The sequence below is a fragment of the Microcebus murinus genome, chromosome 3 (assembly GCF_040939455.1).
Source record: "Microcebus murinus isolate Inina chromosome 3, M.murinus_Inina_mat1.0, whole genome shotgun sequence".
In the NCBI taxonomy this organism is placed as follows: domain Eukaryota; kingdom Metazoa; phylum Chordata; class Mammalia; order Primates; family Cheirogaleidae; genus Microcebus; species Microcebus murinus.
The window spans coordinates 60502247-60523150 of NC_134106.1; the positions used below are offsets into that span (position 1 = coordinate 60502247).

General features: G+C 42.1%; 1 protein-coding gene across 2 annotated transcripts in view; it reads right to left on the minus strand.

The window, feature by feature from the left end:
- The window catches only part of SFXN5 (sideroflexin 5), a 115557-nt gene that overhangs the window by 63965 nt on the left and 30688 nt on the right, over positions 1 to 20904 (minus strand). For both annotated transcript variants that reach the window (XM_076000876.1, XM_012750126.2), the window contains exons 4-6: positions 12333 to 12359; positions 11363 to 11417; positions 9349 to 9374 (exon numbers count right to left, since the gene is read on the minus strand). In XM_076000876.1, the coding sequence (XP_075856991.1) occupies positions 9349 to 9374; positions 11363 to 11417; positions 12333 to 12359 (108 nt within the window). The remainder of the gene's footprint in view (positions 1 to 9348; positions 9375 to 11362; positions 11418 to 12332; positions 12360 to 20904) is intronic.

Genomic DNA, 20904 nt, shown 5'->3' on the forward strand with positions numbered 1-20904 from the left:
CAGCGCCAGCCTCTCTTGGCTTAGCCGGTTCATCCCAGCTCACAGCAACCAGTAACCGTGTGAGGGCCCACTGGGCCCCTTAGGGGAAAATGAGCCCCACATTTGACTTCTGCCGTTTCAAACAACCAGTTCTCTGGTGATACTGCCAACCGATGTATCTTTTTTAAAAGTGTTGATGGAACATTTGTAGAAATTATTATGGCACTCTTGTTTGCCTGCCTATTAACCATTCTTCTCTTCTTTCTTACTAACAGAATCCCTATATAATTGGAGATAACTATATATACCCAGCTAAATTCTACATGAAATGCAAGCAGAACTGTTATGTAGAACTTCCAAGAAGTCTCCTTAAAGAGAGCTATCTCAGTCGGGAGATACATCCTTTTACTCCTCTCTTCTTTCTCCTCCCCGGAATGTGAATGGGATGGCTGGAACTCCAGCAGCCATCTTAAGCTATGAGGTAGCTTTAACACTAGAAGCCAGTGCTGAAAGTGGTGGCACAGCAAAATAGAAGTCTGGGTTCCTGATGACATTATGAGGTTCTGCCTATCTCTAAACTCCTTTGACATGAGATAGAAATAAACTATTTTGCTTAAGCCACTGTTATTTTGGACTTTCTATTATATGTAGATGATTCTCATCCTAACTTATATAATCAGACACTATGCTACAAAGAAACCACAATAAATCCCAAATGGCAGAATTGTAGAGGTCACTCTACAATTAAGATAAGCTGGAAGATAACAAAATAACACATTTTTAAAATCCCAATCACTTATAATTTAAAATACTTTCTTCTGACTAATAGACTGAATAGGATTTGAAATTATAATTTCAAACTTATTTAGAAAACAATAACATAGGATCACTATATATAACAGCATATTAGATATAGCCATTTTTAGAAATATTCAGAGGCAAATTCTCAGCTCCAAACACTTTCATTAGAAGGAAAGAAAGAATAAATAAGCTAAGAATTCAATGCAAAAAGTAAGAGAACCAACCACAAACCAAAGAGGGGAAAAAATATATTATAAAAACAAAAGCAGAAATGAATAATTAGAAGACAAAATAGAAGAACTGATAAATACATCCAAGAACTAATTCCTAGACACAACTCTCACAAATCCAGTTTTTTTAATAAAGGGGGTAGAGGTTAGGAGTGGGACAAGACCCCAAATCAGTCAAAGGAAAGATCATTATATTTTTTAAAAACCCACACTTAAAACTTTTCTATCATTAAGACACCAGAGACTGAGAAAAAAACAGCTGAAGAAGAGATTTTCAATATAAAATTCAAAGGACTAATATCCAAAATATATAAGGAACTCTTATAAATCAATTAGAAAAATACAGCCCATGGAAGAATGGAAAGGGTGTGAACAGGTGCTTCACAGAGGAGGAAATATAAATGGCCAATAAATAGATGGAAGGAAATGCAATCTTTTTGGTGTTCAGGGAAATAAAATTGAGAACCATAGTGAGAAGCCCTTCCCCCATTAGATTGGCGAAAACGTTAAACAATGAATTCCAGTGTTACAAAGGTGTGGGGAAATACAGCCCTTTCCATGGGAAATTTAGTAATATCAATTAAAAATGTAAATGTACATGGCCTTTTATGTAGTAAATTCACTTTATGGAATATGCCCTGGGGAAATCTTCATACTTGTACTAAAAGAGCTTTACGAGGATTTTGCACAGCACTGTTGTTTCTAACAGCAAATAAGCAGAAACAACCTCACCCATCACTAGGGGACATACTACTACCCAGCAGAAAAAATGAACAAATGAAAAAATAAACAAAGCCGATCTTTATGTAGGCAAACTGCTAAGTGCAATAAGGTAATTATAGATAAGTATATTGTTACATTTTTTAATGCAAAAACCCACAAAACACAAAAAAATTTTAATGATGATTTAGATATATGCAAATGCTTGGAAAATGCCTAGAAGCTCATGCCAAACACCAGACAGAGGTTACCTGTGGGCATAGATCTGGGGTCAAGGGTCATCCATAAGGACGGCTACTTTTGCTTATGTTGTTTAAATTCTGAGCTGAGAGAACATTCATGTATTACTTGTATAACTTTAAAAATATTCTTTATAAAAAATTCTTGGTGGTGGTATTTTTGAATCCCAAAGAACATATTCATGTATTACTTGTATAATTTTATAAAATATACAGAGAAGCTTTTTTTTTCTAAATCCTGGAGATATTTCCGAACTCCAAAGATAAAGAGAAAAAATACCAAATGATTCCAAGGGAAGGGGGGAAGTTTACCTAGAAAAGAAAAGAGAATCAGGCCAACTATTGTTCATGTATGAAAGGGAAAAAAAAGACATTTCCAGACACGCAAGGATTCAGAAAGTGTATTGCCCACATAGTCTGAAAATTATTCAAAAAAGTATTCTAGGCAAACATAAAATACACACAGCCATACATACACATAAAACCTAAGTAATTGTGAAGTTTAATACAGGTGTCAAGAAAGGCTTTATATCTGATGATTTATATCTGATGAGATTCCAGATTATTTCTAAAAATTTAGCAGATGTATAGAGGTAAAATATTCAAGTAGGGAATAAAATGGTATACTTAAAGGCTCTTCCTGTGTAGGTAGGGTTGGAGAAGTCATATTTATTATTTGATTCTTGATATTTATAAAATATCTATAATATGACCTCTATATACTGTAAAATATTACAAATGAATGGTAATTAGAGAGAATTAGGATTTTCCCCTTCCAAACTACTTAAGAAACCAAAAGGACCGATGAAAACTATCACTCTGTACAGATCAGGAAAAGCAGTACAAACAATAACAAAGCTTAATAAACAAAACAGGAAAAAAAAAACCCGCTTGATGGCTGGGATAAGTGGTTACAATAATCAGTGGCAAAATGATATGAATGGGTTCAATTTATTATTAAAATTAAAAACAGTATTTCTTAAACTGAGTTAAAAAAGTAAAATTCAGCTAGATTTTGTCTTAAAGAGATATATAATACAAAATGGCACAAAAATTAAATGACTTTGATATACAAGTATAGGCAAGTGATACAGAAGGCAAATAAATTAAAATAGGAATAGAAATATTAATAAGAGATAAGTAGAATTCAAGGCAAGAATATTCAATAAAACAGAGATAGTGGTGTGTATGTGTGTGTGAGAGAGAAAAAGAGAGATGATAACATCAAGAAGATAAAACTATCATGAACACACCAAACACCACGGCATTGAAACATATATTAATACAACAACTGAAGAAATGTAAAGAAATTAAACATAGGCACACATAATTACAGTGGAAAGTTTATAATCCTTTCTCAGAATATTTCAGAACAATACAGTAGTTTCGAGGCAACAACATAAAAATAGAGATGTGAATAATACCTCTCGATATATTTATATATATTTAAAAATATATGTATGAAATGAAATATTTCAAGGATACAGAAAAGTCCAGAGGATAATATAACGAATATCTATATATGTCAAATCTTATCATTTTGTCAAATTTTCTAAAAATTTTAGCTTTTTAAAAAGATGAAACTCTATAAATACAAATGAAGCACCCCTTATGTGCTAGATTTCCTTGCTTTCTCTTTCCCCAGAGGAGGTAATCAGTATCATGAATCTGTTACTTATTGTTCCCATGAGTGTTTTTATAGATACATGAAAAATGTACCCATAACTATATATAGTATTGCTTTGCATATTTTTGAACATTATATAAATGACATCAGAGAGCATTACTACTCTGCTACTATTTTTTCATTCAATATTCTTTTTGAGATATATCCATATGCATAAATGTAGCCCTTGTTCATTATTTTCTTTCCTGTGTTAAGTATTCTACTGCATGACTAAACCAGGACTTAGCCATTTTCTTGTTAAGGGAATTGCAGTAGTTTCCAATTTTTTGCTATCATAAACACTGTTGCAAGTACTTCCTTTTTGTATTTAAATGTGGTTCTGTGTACCAGGTCAGGTCAAGATCTAAACTTTATTCTTTTCCATATAGGTAGCCAGCTGTCTCAGCTCTATATAATAGATGGTCCATCCTTTTACTCTACTGATTTATAATGCCACCTTTGTCAAACATCGAGTTTCCATATGGGCATGGGCACGTTTCCAGGTTTTCTATTCTGTTCCATTGATCAGTCTGCTTATCCCTGTACCAAAACCAAACTGTCTTATATTATTTGGTAGGGTGAGTCCTCTCCCACCACCTTATTCTTAAAAATTACCTCGGCTTCCAATATATGGTGCTGTTAAAAAGGAAAGAAACTGTCTTGGCTGTTCTTGTTCATTGTTCACATAATTTTTAGTATCAACTTGTCAAGCTCCATGAAAAATACTGCTGAGATTTTGATTGGAATTACATTGAATAGAAATTTTAATGTAAAGAAAATAAGATGATATATCTCTCCATTTATTTAGATTTCCAGTATCCTTCAATAGAGTCCTGTTAGTTTCTCTATAAAAGTCTTACACATCATTTCTTAAATTTATTTTTATGTGCCTTATACCTTTAAGTGCTATTGTAAATGATATGTTTTTTTTAAAAAAATTCAAATTCTAGATCTTTGTTTTAGTCTTATAGGCATAAAACAATATTTTATATGCTTGTCTTGCATCCAGAAATCTTTAAAAATAATTGTTCCAATAGTTTGTTTATTTTCATGAATGTTTTTTGTTTCTTCCTTTCCAACTCTAATACTAGTTGTTTACCTTTTCAGGTCTTACTGTACTTGCTAATCTTCCAGGAAAATGTTGGGTAGAAGCAGGATTATCAGGCATTTTCCCCGTCTCAGACATTAAGAATTTACTCTTACATGTTTTATCTTTAAGAATGGTGCTTGCTATAGGGTTGGTTGTCTTTAAATTGTTTTTTGTAGACACTCTATAAAGTTAAGGAAGTTCCTTCTAGACCTAATATGTTCTGTTTTATTATGGTTATTATTGTAGATGGAGTTATGTTTTATTTTATCAAATGCTTTTTCTATTGGGAAATCATGTTTCTCCTTCAATTTCTTAGTGTGATGAACTACATTAATACATTCTCGAATGTTATCATTCTTACTGAAAAGTATTTGGTTATGATGTATCTTGATACCCTCCTGGATTCAGTTTGTTCTTCTTTTATTTATAATTTTTATATGTAATATCATAAGTAATATTGGCCTATAATTTTTCTTTCTTATACTTACTTCTTTGGTATTGGTCTCAAGGTGTCTCACAAATGAATTGGGAATATTTCCTTTTTTGTCTTTTTTAGGAGTTTTACAAAGATCAAATTTGGCTATTCCTTTGAGTATAGTCACCTGGAAAATCATCAGAGCCCAGCGGTAATTTTTGGTTTGTTTGTTCTTTGTTACAAATATTTTTAACTATTGATTTAATTTCTTTCTAGTTATTGGTCTATTGAGATTCTATATTTCATCTTGCTAGGCAGTTTTGGTAAGCTATATTTTCCTAGAAATGTTTCCATTTCTTCTAAGTCTTCATATTCATTGCCCTGGGTTGTTCAATGCATTCCCATCTTTTAACATATTGACTGTCACACTAGAAAAAAAATTTCTTCCTTGGGGCCATGATGTTTTATTATGAAAATAGAATAAAAAATTTGAAAACAAAAAGATCCTTTCTAATTTAATGAAAATTCTGTGATTTTTTATTGTTTTCTGTGCATGAGTTATATGCAACTTGAAAAATAGTTCACGCAACTCCCAAGGTGAAGAGACATGTGAATTATGTATGCTTCACAAGGCCCCCAGCTCAAAACTAGAGTGAGTTAAATACAACTCACATGGCAGTTAGTCTGTTAAGCATCTACTATATCTATAGATATTGTACTTTTTATTCCTAATACTGTTTATTTGTTATCTTCTCTCTTTTATCTTGATCACTGTTGTCAGAAATGTCTATTTAACTGGTCCTTCCATAGAACCTAGGAATTTACCCTCAAGATATATTCCAACAATATCAAAAAACATATGTACAGTATCACCATTATGACATTATTCATAATGGCAACATATTAGAAATAACCTAATGTAGGAAAGTGGCTAAATAAATTATGGTACTCCCACTAGTAGAATACTATGCAGCTATAAAAAACCATTAGAGAGATTTCTATAAATTGATATATAGTGATTTCTAGGATATATCATTAAGTGAAAAAAACATTATATAAAATGTTTATGTAATGTAACAATGCTCCTTGATTTATGATGGGGTTACTCCCAATAAACCCATCTAAGTTGAAAATATTATAAGTTGCAAATGGGCATATTGTAGATATGATAGGATGGAAAAACACAACACACAATATCCCAGAAGATGCTGGTAACCCAGCACACTGTAGAGTATCAGTTGTTTACCCTGGTGATCATGGGGCTGCCTGGGAGCTGGGCTCGCTGCCACCACCCAGCATCACGAGAGAGTATCTTACTGCCTATCGCTAGCTTGGGAAAAGATCAAAATTCAAAATTGGAAGTATAGTTTTCATAGAATACATATTGCTTTTGCACCATCATACAGTTGAAAAATTGTAAGTTGAACCATCACAAGTCAGGGACTTGTCAGGGACTGTGTATAGTATGCTACCTTTTATATAACAATAAAAGGGGAAATATATTTGTATTTGCTTATTCTTATGAAAAGAAATAGGAAGGATAAATTTGTTTACCTACAGAGGATGAGTGAGAAAGAGGTAGAGGGGATAGGGAGGGGAATGGAACTTTTATGAGGATACCTTTGTAAATGGCTTTGACTTTTAAACTATTCTAATCTTCTAAATATTAAAAAAAAATCAACAAGAATGGGAAAACAACTGAAATTGAATGCCAACAGAAACAAGTAAGCCTAACTGTATATTAAATAGATAACATAAACATAGAAGAAAAAAATTAATTCAAGTAACTTTTGAACATGGCTTTCTGACAGTATACTCTCAGTAGGATATATTCTAAGGACAAAAAGAACTTCAAAGACATCTTGGGCTTTACTTAATACAATTTTTGAGAGTGGTATTGATGTAGCAATTCTGGAACTCTTATTTGCATGTATAATACTGAGTAAGTGAGTAAATACATTATTGTTGGATTCTCATTCAGGGAGAAGGGAGATACAAATATAAAACAAAGAGAAACAAAAGAAACACTGAGATGTTGTATTAGAATTAGAAGTATCAGTATAAAGTCATAAATTTAAAAAGTTGTATCTCCTAGCTTTGTCCTCTAAGAGTGCCTGAAGCAATGACATCCCAAGAACAAGGAGCACACCTAGCATCCAGATCTTGGTTTCTAAATACCATTTCCCTCCGAAAGGGACTAGGGCTCTGTGGAGAAACAGATCATCCTAGGACTGGGGCAGAGAAATGACTGTACACGGTGAATCTAGAATATTCTGTCGTGCCAGAGAGTACTGAAGCTCTCAAAGAATAAGGGGACCATATCAAATAAAGAAACAACATTAAGGGGTTCCCACTGGTCAAAACTGGCACAATTTACATATCAAAATAAATAATGACAGGAGTAAAATTTTACCTACTGAATTAAAAAAAAATACAAAGACCATACTGATGGTTTTAAAAAATATATTAAAGGATGAGGTAGAAGGGAAAATACTTATTTACAAGAGGGTGCCAACTAATAAACATAGAAGGAATGATATCTATGGGATCAATTAGGAAACCCTGAGACTAGGTAAATATTTTGTTCTCAATCAGTTTTTCACCAGATGGTTTTAACATCTGTTGGTCATTCTTGTCTGTTTCTAGTTCTAGGCTAATGTGAAAAAAGCTACCATAAACATTCACGTAGAGATCTCTGTGTAGACATGAGAAATTCATTTCTCTTGGTTAAATTCCTAAAAGTAGGATTGCTTGGTCATATCGTAAGTGTATGTTTAACTTCATAAAAAACTGAAATACATTTCACACACCTCCTGCTCTAATCTAGGATCCATTCTAGATTTTAGAATTTAGTTGTTATCTATTCATCCTCCTAGGTACATATCTAAGAGAAATGAGAGCATGTATCTGCTAAAAGACTTATAGAAGCATGTTCAAAACAGCACTATTTGTTGTAAATTCCAAACTGGCAACAACTCAAGTGTTCGCTAACAGTAGGATACACAGAGAAATGCTGATATATTTATAGCAATGAAATATTATACAACAAAAAAGAACAAATGCTACATATAACAATATAAACAGAGTATTCCATGGTATATATATTAAAAAATTATAAAGAAATCTCACAAACAATGTGAGGCAAAAGAAGCCAGATACACAAAAAAGTACATATGAATGATTCCATTGATAAAAAGATCAATAACAGGCAAAACTAGAGTAGAGGGAAGGAAGTCAGAAAAGTGGCTCCCTGTCGGAGTGGTGCCTGGGAGGGACACATGAGAGGTTTCTGAGATGCTGATGATGCTCCGAATCTTTACCTAATGATGTTTACTTGGTTATGCTCACTTTGTGAAAATTTATCAATCTGCACATTTATGATAAATGCACCTTTCTGTATGTTTGTTTTATTCCAATAAAGATAAAATGAAGAGTAAACCTAACCCTGATTCCAAAACTGAGCAAAAAGAATACAGATAAGCTGTTCTGATTCAATTTCGCACTTTAATTTTCAGAAGGAAGACTTATCTTCCTACTTCCCAAGCTCTTTGGGAAAACTTCCCTGTAACCAGCAGGTCCTAATGACCATAGGGGATGTCCTAATGACACTGGGGATGGAAAGTGTGCAGAGATGAAGGCTCTGTCCAGCTCCACATTGGGTGTAAGTCAGTACACCTTTTTATGAAAATAAGTTTGACAATCAGCATCAAGAGAAATAATAAGAAATGTAGGCCTGGCGTGGTGGCTCACACCTGTAATCCTAGCACTCTGGGAGGCTGAGGCGGGTGGACTGCTGGAGGTCAGGAGTTCAAAACCAGCCTGAGCAAGAGCAAGACCCTGTCTCTACAATAAATAGAAAGAAATCAATTGGCCAACTAATATATATAGAAAAAATTAGCCGGGCATGGTGGTGCATGCCTGTAGTCCCAGCTACTTGGGAGGCTGAGGCAGTAGGATCGCTAGAGCCCAGGAGTTTGAGGTTGCTGTGAGCTAGGCTGACGCCATGGCACTCACTCTAGCCTGGGCAACAAAGCGAGAATCTGTCTCAAAAAAAAAAAAAAAGAAATGTAAATCATTTTATCTGGTAACTCCCCTCCAGGAATTTATTTATCCTAAATCAACTATTCAGTCAAATATTTATGAACAATAATGTAAAGTTATACATTTAAAAAAATTAGCAAAGAAAATCCATTGACAGTAACACTTACAATTGGCGTCCCGAAAGGAATGTAACCTGTGAGCAGAAAGAAAAAAGAGTCAGGTCTTAGGATCCACATGATTTTCCCTGTGAGGTGAGACGCCCTCTTCCCACACTCACTACACAAGACTGGACATCCTCCAAGGACCCCAGAATGTCTTCCTTCTTCCCTCGGCTTGTCTTTCTAGCATAGGTTCTTATTTCCCTGGCATTGTGACCATTTCCGGACAGGGAATTCCCTGTGCACCTGAGCTGTGTACCTTTAAGTGTCAGAGCTTCTTAACTCTCTGGCAACCTGGCTAGATGTCCTCAGTGGGGCAGTAGAGAGCCTGGATGAAGCACAGCCAGGCCCTGGGGCTGGCTCCTTACTGCTCAAGGTCTCCAGGCGAGGCTCCCCAGCAGCCCCAAATGCTGTCCCCAACCTCTAACTGTGGCAGCCAGGCAGCAGGGAGCATGCTTACCTGAGTTGCATCTAAAGCACAGGTTAGCATCCTGACTTGTGTGTACACACTAGTCCTCTCTCTCCTCCCTGCGTCCCTCTGGGGAGAGGTTCAGAGTTTGATCATCTCCTCAGAGGAATTCATGACTCAGAAAGTTTAGAAATTGGCCAGGTGCAGTGGCTCACACCTGTAATTCTAGCACTCTGGGAGGCCGAGGAACGAGGATTGCTTGAGCTCAGGAGTTTGAGACCAGGCTGAGCAAGAGCGAGACCCCGTCTCTACCAAAAACAGAAAAAATTAGCCAGGTGTGGTGGCGTGTGTCTATAGTCCCAGCTACTTCGGCGGCTCAGGAAGGAGGATCACTTGAGCCCAGGAGTTTGAGGTTGCAGTGAGTTATGATGACACCACTGTGCTCTACTCAGGGTGACAGAGCAAGACGCTGTCTCAAAAAAAGAAAAAAGGTCAGAAATGACAAGAGAAGCTAGGCTGGGGGTGGGGGAGATGAGAGCCTGGTCTGCCCAGCGTGGGGACAGCAGGGCATCTGAAGCCACAACCATAAGATGCTCAGAGCCTCTGCTGCCTTGGCGTCTGCCATGGCAAAGTGAGGGGACACAGAGCACTAGCTGCCTCAGTTTACACAATGGCTTCCTGTGTCCATCCCCTCCCTGGTTGTTTATTTTCTTGCCCCTGAGAGGTCCGGCTCTGTGGAGGGAGGGCTCCTGACTGACCTACCCGGCCTGTCCCCAGCCACTGAGGCTTCCCCAGGCAGCAGCAGAATCCCTCCCACCCCACCCTCATGCCTCACGGTGCGTACACCCATTGCACGGAGAAATGGCAAGAAGGAGGCAAACACACGCTGGTGTGAGTGTGACTCTCTGCAGTGTGCCTAGGGGCAAGGCCTGCAACCTCGCAGAACCGTCAGCAGGATAACTGTGCCAGCCCCAGCTAGTGTATACGCCTGTGCTTTCTGAGCCCTGGACCCAGACCTACCGAGTTGTCCCTCTAGTGACCACTGGGACTTCCGAGGGGTAGGCATCTCGTGTCCCCCTCTGCCCACCGGTCTCTACAGAGCAGGAATCGCGCTGTCTCTATGTGCACAGCAGTGCAAATACAACACACGCCTTCTGAAGGGAGGGCAGACAGTGGGATGGGAGAGCAGGGGTCAATCTGGAGACTGCCTGCCTGCAAGGGCACCGGGGAGCGGGGCATGGAAGGAAAGAGCAGGTTGTGAGCAGGTAGGAGAGGAGGGGTGGCTTGTAGAAGCCAGGGCTGGCCTGCGGCGGCATCACTGAGGCTGCCCTGGTGAGTGGTGTACAACCTGGGGTGAGAGTGCCAGCTTCACCTAGGGCGGCCACGGCTCCACCCCAACTGCTCGGGAAGGAAAGGCAGCCGAGCTCCATGGTGGATTCAGAGGCCTGGCCAGCGTCTTGCATGGTCAAGCCATGGGGAACAGGTGGGTGCAAGTGTGGCTGCCTGTGCGACATGCTCCGTCCCCTCCTCATGCGGGCACACCTGACGCTCCTGGAGCTGTGACCATAGTAAGTGCCCCGGGCTGGGCAGAAGAGCAGGGTCCCAGGAGCTTACCTGACATTCTAAAGGGCATGAAGATCTTCTCATTGGTGTCCGGGTGAAGAATAGCCTGGCAAGAGCCGGGAACAGAGCACAGGGTGATAGTGTGGAAGGCGGGCGGGAAGGAGGGACAAGGGGACAAGCAGAGTGCTCGAGGCAGAAGGGGAAAACGACAGTTCCCCCAGGAAGACTCAGACGCCAGTAGCTGTGTGTTGCCTTCTGGCCTGATAGGTCTTTCCACCCTTTAGGGCAAGAAAACATCAAAACATGGCCATAGGCCGGGCGCTGTGGCTCACGCCTGTAATCCTAGCTCTTGGGAGGCCGAGGCGGGCGGATTGCTCAAGGTCAGGAGTTCAAAACCAGCCTGAGCAAGAGCGAGACCCCGTCTCTACTATAAATAGAAAGAAATTAATTGGCCAACTGATATATATATAAAAAATTAGCCGGGCATGGTGGCGCATGCCTGTAGTCCCAGCTACCCGGGAGGCTGAGGCAGAAGGATCACTCGAGCCCAGGAGTTTGAGGTTGCTGTGAGCTAGGCTGACGCCACGGCACTCACTCTAGCCTGGGCAAAAAGTGAGACTCTGTCTCAAAAAAAAAAAAAAAAAAAAACATGGCCATAAACAGCACCCCACTACTGACCGATCCTCAAAGGCAGGTGTAGGGGAGACCAAAAGCCCCTGGGGAAGAGGACGGTGTCTTCTTTGCAGGTGCTACCCCATGCCTGGCACACAGTAGGCATGTAATGGTACACAATCATTATAGCCCAGTCCTTTCCTGGAGCTCAGAGAGCCCAGGCCAAGGCCAGCCTTCAGGAACGCCGGCCCTCGGGTGCCGGGGCAGAGGAAGCGGTGAGGAGCCAGGGGCAAACTGAAGTCCCGAAACAGCCATGGGAGGAGGGGCTTCCGCTAGATCCCAGGACAGGGGAGGGTGGGGCCCAGGAGGGTACAGAGAACGAAAGAAAAAGAAGCCAAAATTGGGTTACCTGTTTGATTTTTTGTGCGCTCCAGAGCTGGAAGAGAGAGAAAGAGAAAGGAATGGAAATAAAGAACAAAAGCACATATCCATTTAAAGTCTCAAAGCCATATTTTCTAACCAAGGGATCCAGCTCCAAAAGCACAGGTGGCTCAAGCTGTCCTTGTCTCCCCAGGCTGGGCAGCCACCCCACCCTGGGTGGGGGCTCCAGAGGGTAGAAAGGCTACAGATCCCAGAAAGGCAGAGCTAGGGGATCACACACCGGTCATGTAAACCAGGGGCTCTTGACTCTGGCTGCGCTTTAGAATTCCTTGGAGAATTCTTTCAGCATTTTCCCAAAGCTCCCTATTTGATTCTAAGTCACGACCACATAAGAACCCCTGATTTAAATGAAGACACTTCAGTTGTCTCCTAGAAGGACTAGTGGCAGCACAGCGTGACTTGGATTTTCAGAGACAGACTGCCTGGATTCTTGGCTTTGCCCCTGCAACCCCTGAGCCGTGGCTCCCTCATCTGCAAAGTGGGGATGATGGCCAAGCTTCTAACGTAGAATTGTTGAAAGGTATATTGAAAGTTCCTAGGGCAGACTCAGCACATAGTAGGTGCTTTATACGTCCTTATTGCTGTTGATATTATTACCCCTATTGTTGTTGTTGTGATAAGAAGGTTGCAGGGAGAAAAAAAAAGTTGCTTTTCAAATGAGTGATGATGAGGGGTTGTTTCTTTCCCGCACAGCAGGGGAGTGGGCTGGATAGACAGTACAACTGTCAATCCCTTCAAATGACCTAACTGCTGCCTTTCATTGAATCTAAGATATCATGGATCCTAAGATACACTAGTATGTATCACAAAAGAAAGAAAACTCTGATGTAATGCCAAGACCCACATCAATTAAAAAACACATCCCACTGTAGAGAAGCCACAGTGTAATAGAGTAGGCCTCTTCAAATCAAGGAATCATAGTAAATAAAAATGTACATGCTGGACAAGCCAAAGGCCAGTGCATTTTTCATGGAGCAAGAAGGATACAGAGCTAGAAGGAAGACACAGCCAACAGCTGATGTTTAAAGTTTTATAAGAGAATAGTTGCTATGCCTCATATAGCAATGCTGGTCATCTGGAATATAAATTAAGCTACAGAAGTTAAGAAGGCTACTGGGTAGTAAAAATAGAAGTTATAAAATTGATACATTAAAGTTTATGCATTTTAGTCACAGCTGAGTCCCTCAAACCTTAATTCACAGCCTAATTAACTCTTATTTTAGATACATTTCCAACACACTTGATTGTCTGCCATTCCAGACCCAGGCAGACTAGAAGCAGTAGATTTTTAAAAAAAATAATAATTGGGGACAACAGGAGACTGATGAGAAAACCCAAATGCAGAATCACGGCTAGCACAAAGGGAAGTGAGAGCCTAACAGCAAAGAGGTTTTAAAACATGGCAGAAGGTTGGTCCTTTCCTCTCTGCTCAGAAAGCACCTGTTTGAAGTACACCCCCAAGTCCAGGCTCCATTCCAGGTGCGCCCCCAGGCCCTGCGCACAGACTCCTGCCACCCCGCACTCTCCACCGTGATATGACCTCTGGGGCCTCTCAGCTCCGGGCCACGGCCCAGCCTCTTAGAGACAGGGAGCTGCTTTCCAGCACTGTCGCCTAGCACCCCCCACAGGGCCTGGCAAACAATAGGCATTCAATAAGTGCTTGGTGAAGGAATATAATCTTCTAAAATGTAAGCATGCCCAAGGTGTAACTGATCTATGGGTAAGCATGGTGAAGCAAATGCACAGATTTATCTCTTTTCTTACCAAATCCTCAATAAAAGAAGAGCAAAAGAATAAACCAGCTGAAAACCTCATCAGGGAGGAAGGGGAGGTAGAGGTATATGGAAAATTCTTAGAGCACTGTCAGCACATAGTAGGTGCACAACAGCACGCAGAAGAGGCCATGCATCTCTGGCGGGTGGAGAGCTGATGAAGGGATGAATGACCAGCAAAGCTGCAGAGGGTGGCAGTGAGCCCCATGGGCCGCTCAATGGAGGTGCGGTGTGGAGGGGCCAGAGAGCAGGGAGAGAGGTTGAAAATGTCCCTGTGCATGGGACAGAGCCCCAAAGCTCCTGCCCAGGTGATGGAGGCTTATTCTCCAGAGCAGCCCAAACAGGGTCACAGGCATGGGGAAGATGAGGGAAAAGTCGGGGTGCTGAACACGGGTCTCTCCAGGAGCCTGTCTTCATCCAGCTCCCAGAACACAGCCTGCAGGGGGATGGAACACCTTCCCCAGGGAAACAGAAAGGCTTCCAGAGAAACAACCCACTGAGGGGCCAGCTTGGTGGACATCCCATCAGTGCACTGCTGAGCAGGCCCCATGCTAGGGGTCTGATGCTGTGTGGTTGCTGTCTTGGCTTACTTAATACAGTCATGGGCCACACAACAAACAATGTTATGGTCAGTGAAAAGCCACATGTAAGACAGTGGTCCCAAAGGACTATAATGAAGCTGAAAAGTCCTATTGCCTGGTGACCTCATAGCCATCATAAGATCATAGAGCAACATATTACTCACATGTTTGTGTTAATGCCGTAAACAAACCTGCACTGCCACAGTTGTATAAAAGCCTCACACATACAATTTCGTGCAATACATAGTACTTGATAATGATAATTAATGACTGTTATGGTGTATGTATTTATTATACCATACTTTTTATCATTATTTTAGAGTGTGCACCATTTATATATATATATATATATATATATATATATATATATATATATATATAAAGGTAACTGTAAAACAGCCTCAGGCAGGCCCTTGATGAGGTGTTCCAGAAGAAGGCATTGTTATCCTAGGAGATGACAGCTCTGTGTGTGTTACTGTCCCTGAAGACCCTCCAGTGGGACAAGATGTGGAGGTGGAAGACAGTGATATTGACGACCCTGACTCTGTGTAGGCCTAGGCTAATGTGTGTGTTTGCCTGAGTTTTTAACAAAAATGTTTAAAAATTTATTTAAAAATTTAAAATAGAAAAAAGCTTATAGAATAAGGATATAAAGAAAGAAAATATATTTTTGTACCACTGTACATGTTTGTGTGTGTGGTTTGTTTTGTTTTGTTTTTTTTTTTTGATAGAGTCTCACTTTGTTGCCCAGGCTAGAGTGAGTGCCGTGGCATCAGCCCAGCTCACAGCAACCTCAATCTCCTGGGCTCAAGTGATCCTACTGCCTCAGCCTCCTGAGTAGCTGGAACTACAGGCATGTGCCACCATGCCCGGCTAATTTTTTGTATATATATTTTTAGTTGGTCAATTAGTTTCTTTCTATTTTTAGTAGAGACGGGGTCTCGCTCAGGCTGGTCTCAAACTCCTGAACTCAAATAATCTGACTGCCTTGGCCTCCTAGAGTGCTAGGATTACAGGCGTGAGCCACCTCGCCCGGCCCATGTTTGTGTTTTAAGCTAAGTATTATTACAAGAGTCAAAAAGTTAAAAAAAATTAGTTTATAAAGTAAAAAAGTTACAGTAAGCTAAGTTTAAATTATTGTTGAGGAAAGGAAACTAATTTTTTTATAAATTGAGTGTAGCCTAGCTGTGCAGTGTTTATAAAGCCTGCAGTAGTATACAGCAATATCCTAGGCCTTCATACTCACTCACCCTTTACCCACGGCAACTTCCAGTCCAGCAAGCTCCATTCGTGGTTAAGTGCCTCATACAGGTGTACCCTTTTTTAAAATCGTTTTACTGTATCTCTTGTATGTTTAGATGCACAGATGCCGCTGTGTTACAGATGCCTGCGGCATTCAGGGCAGGCACATGCTGTACAGGTTTGTGGCCAGGGAGCAACAGGCCGTCCCATACAGCCTAGGCTGAGGAGGCTACGCCATGTAGGTTTGCGTAAGTACACTCTCTGACATTCCCACAATGACAAAATGCCTAATGAAGCATTTCTCAGAATGTGTCCCTGTCATTAAGCAACGTGTGACTGTATCTTTATCTTTGAACATGTGGTTTGCAAGCAAAGATGGATGGGACAATGGAGCATGTGCTGGTGGCCTGGAGCCTCAGCTCACTTGTGGTCCTGCCTCACACTGTCCCCCCACCCAGCCATCTCCCTGGGATGGGTTCTCGGCACCCACTCAGTGACTGCTGTCACCCTCCACTCCTGGCGGAGGGCTAGGAGCAGGGGGGCCAGGTGGGCCATGCGGGTCCCACACACCAAGTTGAGGAGCGGGGCTCTGGGAGCCTGTGCGGGTCTGCTCTGGCACCATGAGTGCCCCCATGGCTGAGGGAGAAAGACATTAAATAATAGCAAATAAAAAAAAATACCTTGCCATGTCTGGGGCAGGGGGAGGGGGAAGTATAGAGAGAGAACACAGAAAAGAGGGAAAAGCTTTTTTCTGCTTTATGAACACGGATCTTGCATTTTCACTTTGCACCTTGCCTCACAAATGATGTAGTCAGCTCTACCTATAAATACTGCTACTTGGAGGACCCCAATGAAAGGGATCGCTGCTGAGTGAGCTACACATGCATATATAGAAAAGGAATTCTGGAAGCGAAAAGAAAAAGGAATTCTGAGGAAATGAAACAACACGGGAACTAAAGAAAACTTTTAAAATGCTATAGTATCTTCAAAGCAGTAGGGCATGAAAGAAGAAAAGGATACAATGAAAAATAAGTGCAGGGGACAAATCCTAGTTCTGCCACATACTGGATGTGTGGCCCTGGGCAAATGACTTTGCCTTCGTGCCTCAGTTTCACAACCAGTAAAAGGGGTTGTTGTAAGGGTAGGGCAGAGAGTGTGTGGTGCCCCGGCAGACTGCGTTTCCCTTCTGACACACACCTAAGCTGCTGCTTCCCAGCCCCCCTGCAGTCACGTGGCTCGTGGGACTGGGTGTGGGCTAGTGGACTGTGGACAGAAATGACATTCACCACATCTGGGCCTGGCCCCGAAGCCTCCCTCGGAGGACCCGGTAGAAGACAGCAAGGAACTAGAAGACGATAAAGCCAGTCCCTGAACTTGGCATCTGCCAAGTCCTGGGGTTACACTGGATTCAGACGTGACTGAGAAGTGGATGTTAGTGTGGTAAGCCCTTGAAATCTGAGGGTTTAATCTGACTAATACAGAGTCTTGAATGAGAGATGCATATATAAAATATGTGACTCATAGAACGTGCTCGATATAGTTGCCTAAAATAGAGGGGACGCAATTCCAGTGAGCAATATTTTTTTAAAGGATTTACTCATCTTTCAAAGTGACTTCATCTCTATAGTGTCATTCCTCCATCATGCCTGTGAGGTAGGTAGATGCTCATCTCAGAGAAACTAAGTGACTAAGCCAGGGTCCCAGGGGCCTGGTGGCAGGATGCAGACAGCCACTCAGGCCTCCTGGCCTCCAGGCCTGGGTGTTCTCTGCTCTTGGCCAGGGTGACAGCCAGGCCTGAGGCACAAGAGAAAGAAGAGTGTGGCTAACACCATCCTGAGGTCCCAGTACCACCCCCTTGCGACTGGCAGCAGATGCTCCCATCCTGCCAAAGTCCCGATAAACAACATGACTGCATCTGTGTCCTTCAGATTCAAGGACTGCCTCCTCCACTCCAAGTTAGGGGCAGCGATGGGGAGTCAGGCAGATCCTGCAAGGAGGGCCGTCTGGGAGGCCAAGAGCCCAGAGCCTACAGAAATGTGCCCTACCCCACAAACGACACCACCACACACGTGTCCCAGCACGCTAGTGCCACAGATAAAAGCCAACGGTACAGTCTCACGTGATAATTCCATGCTTTTATGTTTTGCTGAGCACTTTTCCTCCCATTAACTATCTGATTCTCATACTCAGAAACCTGTTCCCACAGAACAGGTGGAAAGACCAAAGCTGAGAGCCATGCCCAAGTTCTCAGAGATGGAGCCAGAACTACAGCTCATGACATCTGACTCAGATTCATTCATTCACTCACTCATCCATTCATTCCCACTCAGTGCACACATACTATGTGTCAGGCTAAGGGTTACGTGTCTTCTAGGGGCTTCATATCTATCAGCTTATTTAATCCCCTTACAACCCTAGGACGTAGGCACTAGTCTATCTCCCATTTTATAGATGTAGAAACTGAGGCTCCAAGAGCTTAAGTGACTTGCCCAAAGTCCCACAGCATTGCTGGGATTTGAACCCAAGCAGTCTGGCTCCAGAGACTCCACTCTTACCCACCACAGGCACCCATCGTCAAATGCTCGCACACTCCTGCACACTGTTCTGCCCCGAGGGCATGTAGTGTATTTTGGAGATCTTTCTGTCGTTTTCCCCCTTCTGCACAGAAAGCAGCCTTATTCTTCCTAACAGAAACCTTGAACGAATATATTATAAACTGTCCCCTATTGGTGGCCTTTCAGGCTATTTACCAGCTTTTATTTTACTATAGTAAAATATGCATAACATACAATTTACCATCCTAAGTATTTGTAAGTGTGCAGTTCTCCGGCATTAAGTACATTCATGTTGTGTGCAGCCATCACCGCCATCCACCTCCAGAACTTTTTCTTCTTCCCCGACTGAAACTCTGTACCCATTAAATTCCCCATTCCTCACCCAGCTCCTAGAAACCACCATTCGGCTTTCTGTCTTTATGAATTTGACTACACTAGTATCTCATAGGAGTAGAATCATATAACATTTTTTCTTTTGTGACTTTTTGCTATTACAAATGAAGCTCCAGTGAGTACTTATGTGAATATCTCTGGCATGATACAGAAGAAATCGATGATTTCTGTTGGGAGGGGAAGTGGGCAATTGGGGGACAGAGAAAAGGAGAACTTTTTATATTCTCTACTTTTTTTATACCATTAGAATTCTGTATTTTTGCTCATATATTACCTACTCAAAAATAATTATTAAAAAATATTAAAGGCAACCACTAAAAATATAGAAAAAAGGTACATAATTGCCAAGCCCTTTGTCAATCCATATGGAACAGACCATGAACTGTCCAACAAAATCTATGTCCCCTTCATCCAGTCATAGAGCAGTAGCTGGCAGATGGCTGGCCAGCTGCACTACATTTCCCACACTCCTTTGCAGCTGGGTTTATCCATGTGACTGAGCCCCCCAGTGGCATCTGAGGGGAAGTAATGAGTCTTTTCCATGCCAAAGTCTCCCTCTCCCTGCCTTCTGTCCCCTTCCTGTGAGCCAGAGCAAGGATGTGGCTGCAGCCCAGCCGTGGCCATGCAGACAGGATGGTACCCAAGGAGATGGTGGAGAAACATCCTAGGTCCCTGAATGATCCTGTGGAGCAGAGCCACTTGCCCACCTGGAACCTGAATTGTTGTTGCATGGGAGAGAAATAAATTGTCTTATTTAAGCTAGTACACCTGGGGATCTTTTTGTTACAGCAGCTAGTATCGCTCTAACTAATATCACCTATTAGAGGCTATAGGAAACCACCTCCCATGACATCAGTGAAGGCTTTCCAGGGAAGAAAGGAAGGAACAGAAGCTAAGATGGTGCTTGAGGCTGTTCTGGTGGCATCTGGCAATGCACCAGCCTCAGAGGTTTTGGGGTGAGATGGGAGGGACATCTTCATTTTCAATGAAAATTCCTAGTCATGACTTGAACTTGTTTGGGCTCCTCCTATCTCCAGGCTGCTGTGACAACAGTCACGTTCATGGATTTTGGCCTTGGCTCAGTCACTAACTTGCATGGTCTTCCTGTCCAAGTCACTTCACACCTTAGACTTGCACTGTTTTTAAAATTAATCAGGTAGAAGGGGCAGCAGGTGGAAGCAAGCCTCTCCAGGGCCCCTTGCTGTCCAACAGCCTATGATGCCAGGCCCAGCTTACGTGGAGGCCAGGACAAGGACTCAGGTATGACTCCTTGGATCTAAGCTTTTCCCTGGGACCCGCTGGACCCACAGGGTTAAATGGCGGATGCCGAAACGGCAGCAGGTAGTGCCCATAAGCCGAGAGCTGGCTGCCAGTTCAAAGTTTCACCAGCCAGTCCTGCAAACAGGTTATAGGGGAGGGTCGTCCTGGGATGTGAAACATTCAAGGGAGACCAGATGAAATGCAGTGGGTGTGCCGTCCACACTGGGAATCTAGGGAAGGGAGCCCCAGCATCTTCTCATCAGCCCAGGCAGAAAGCATCTCCACTTTAAACTTTAACTCCTACTTGTGACCTGACCTCATTTGGGATCAGCCCATCATCTCCCCTGTGCCTCTGGCTAAACACAAGTCCCTTGGGACTTACTGGCTCCAGTGACAAACCAGTGTAGAGATGAGACTTTGAACCCTGCTTGACTTCTCAACCTGGTGAATGAGGACAGAGAGGAGGTGTGGGGAAGCAGTGTGGGCGGGAGGTGGCTGGAGCATTGCAGAAGTTTGCTGATTTCAAAAACAGCCAGCACCTACACTGAGCTGCCATCTGAACCGATCTGGAATGTCAGTGTAGAGACCAAGGGAGGGGCAGAGGCTGTATCCCAAACTTCGAGGTCAGGGCCAACTCGCAGGCCCTGCCTTCCTTCACAGGCAGAGCAGGACATACCCCGACACCCACAGGGAAGAGTAACTGCCCAGCCCCACCCCCAGCCTGGCTCGCTCCTCTT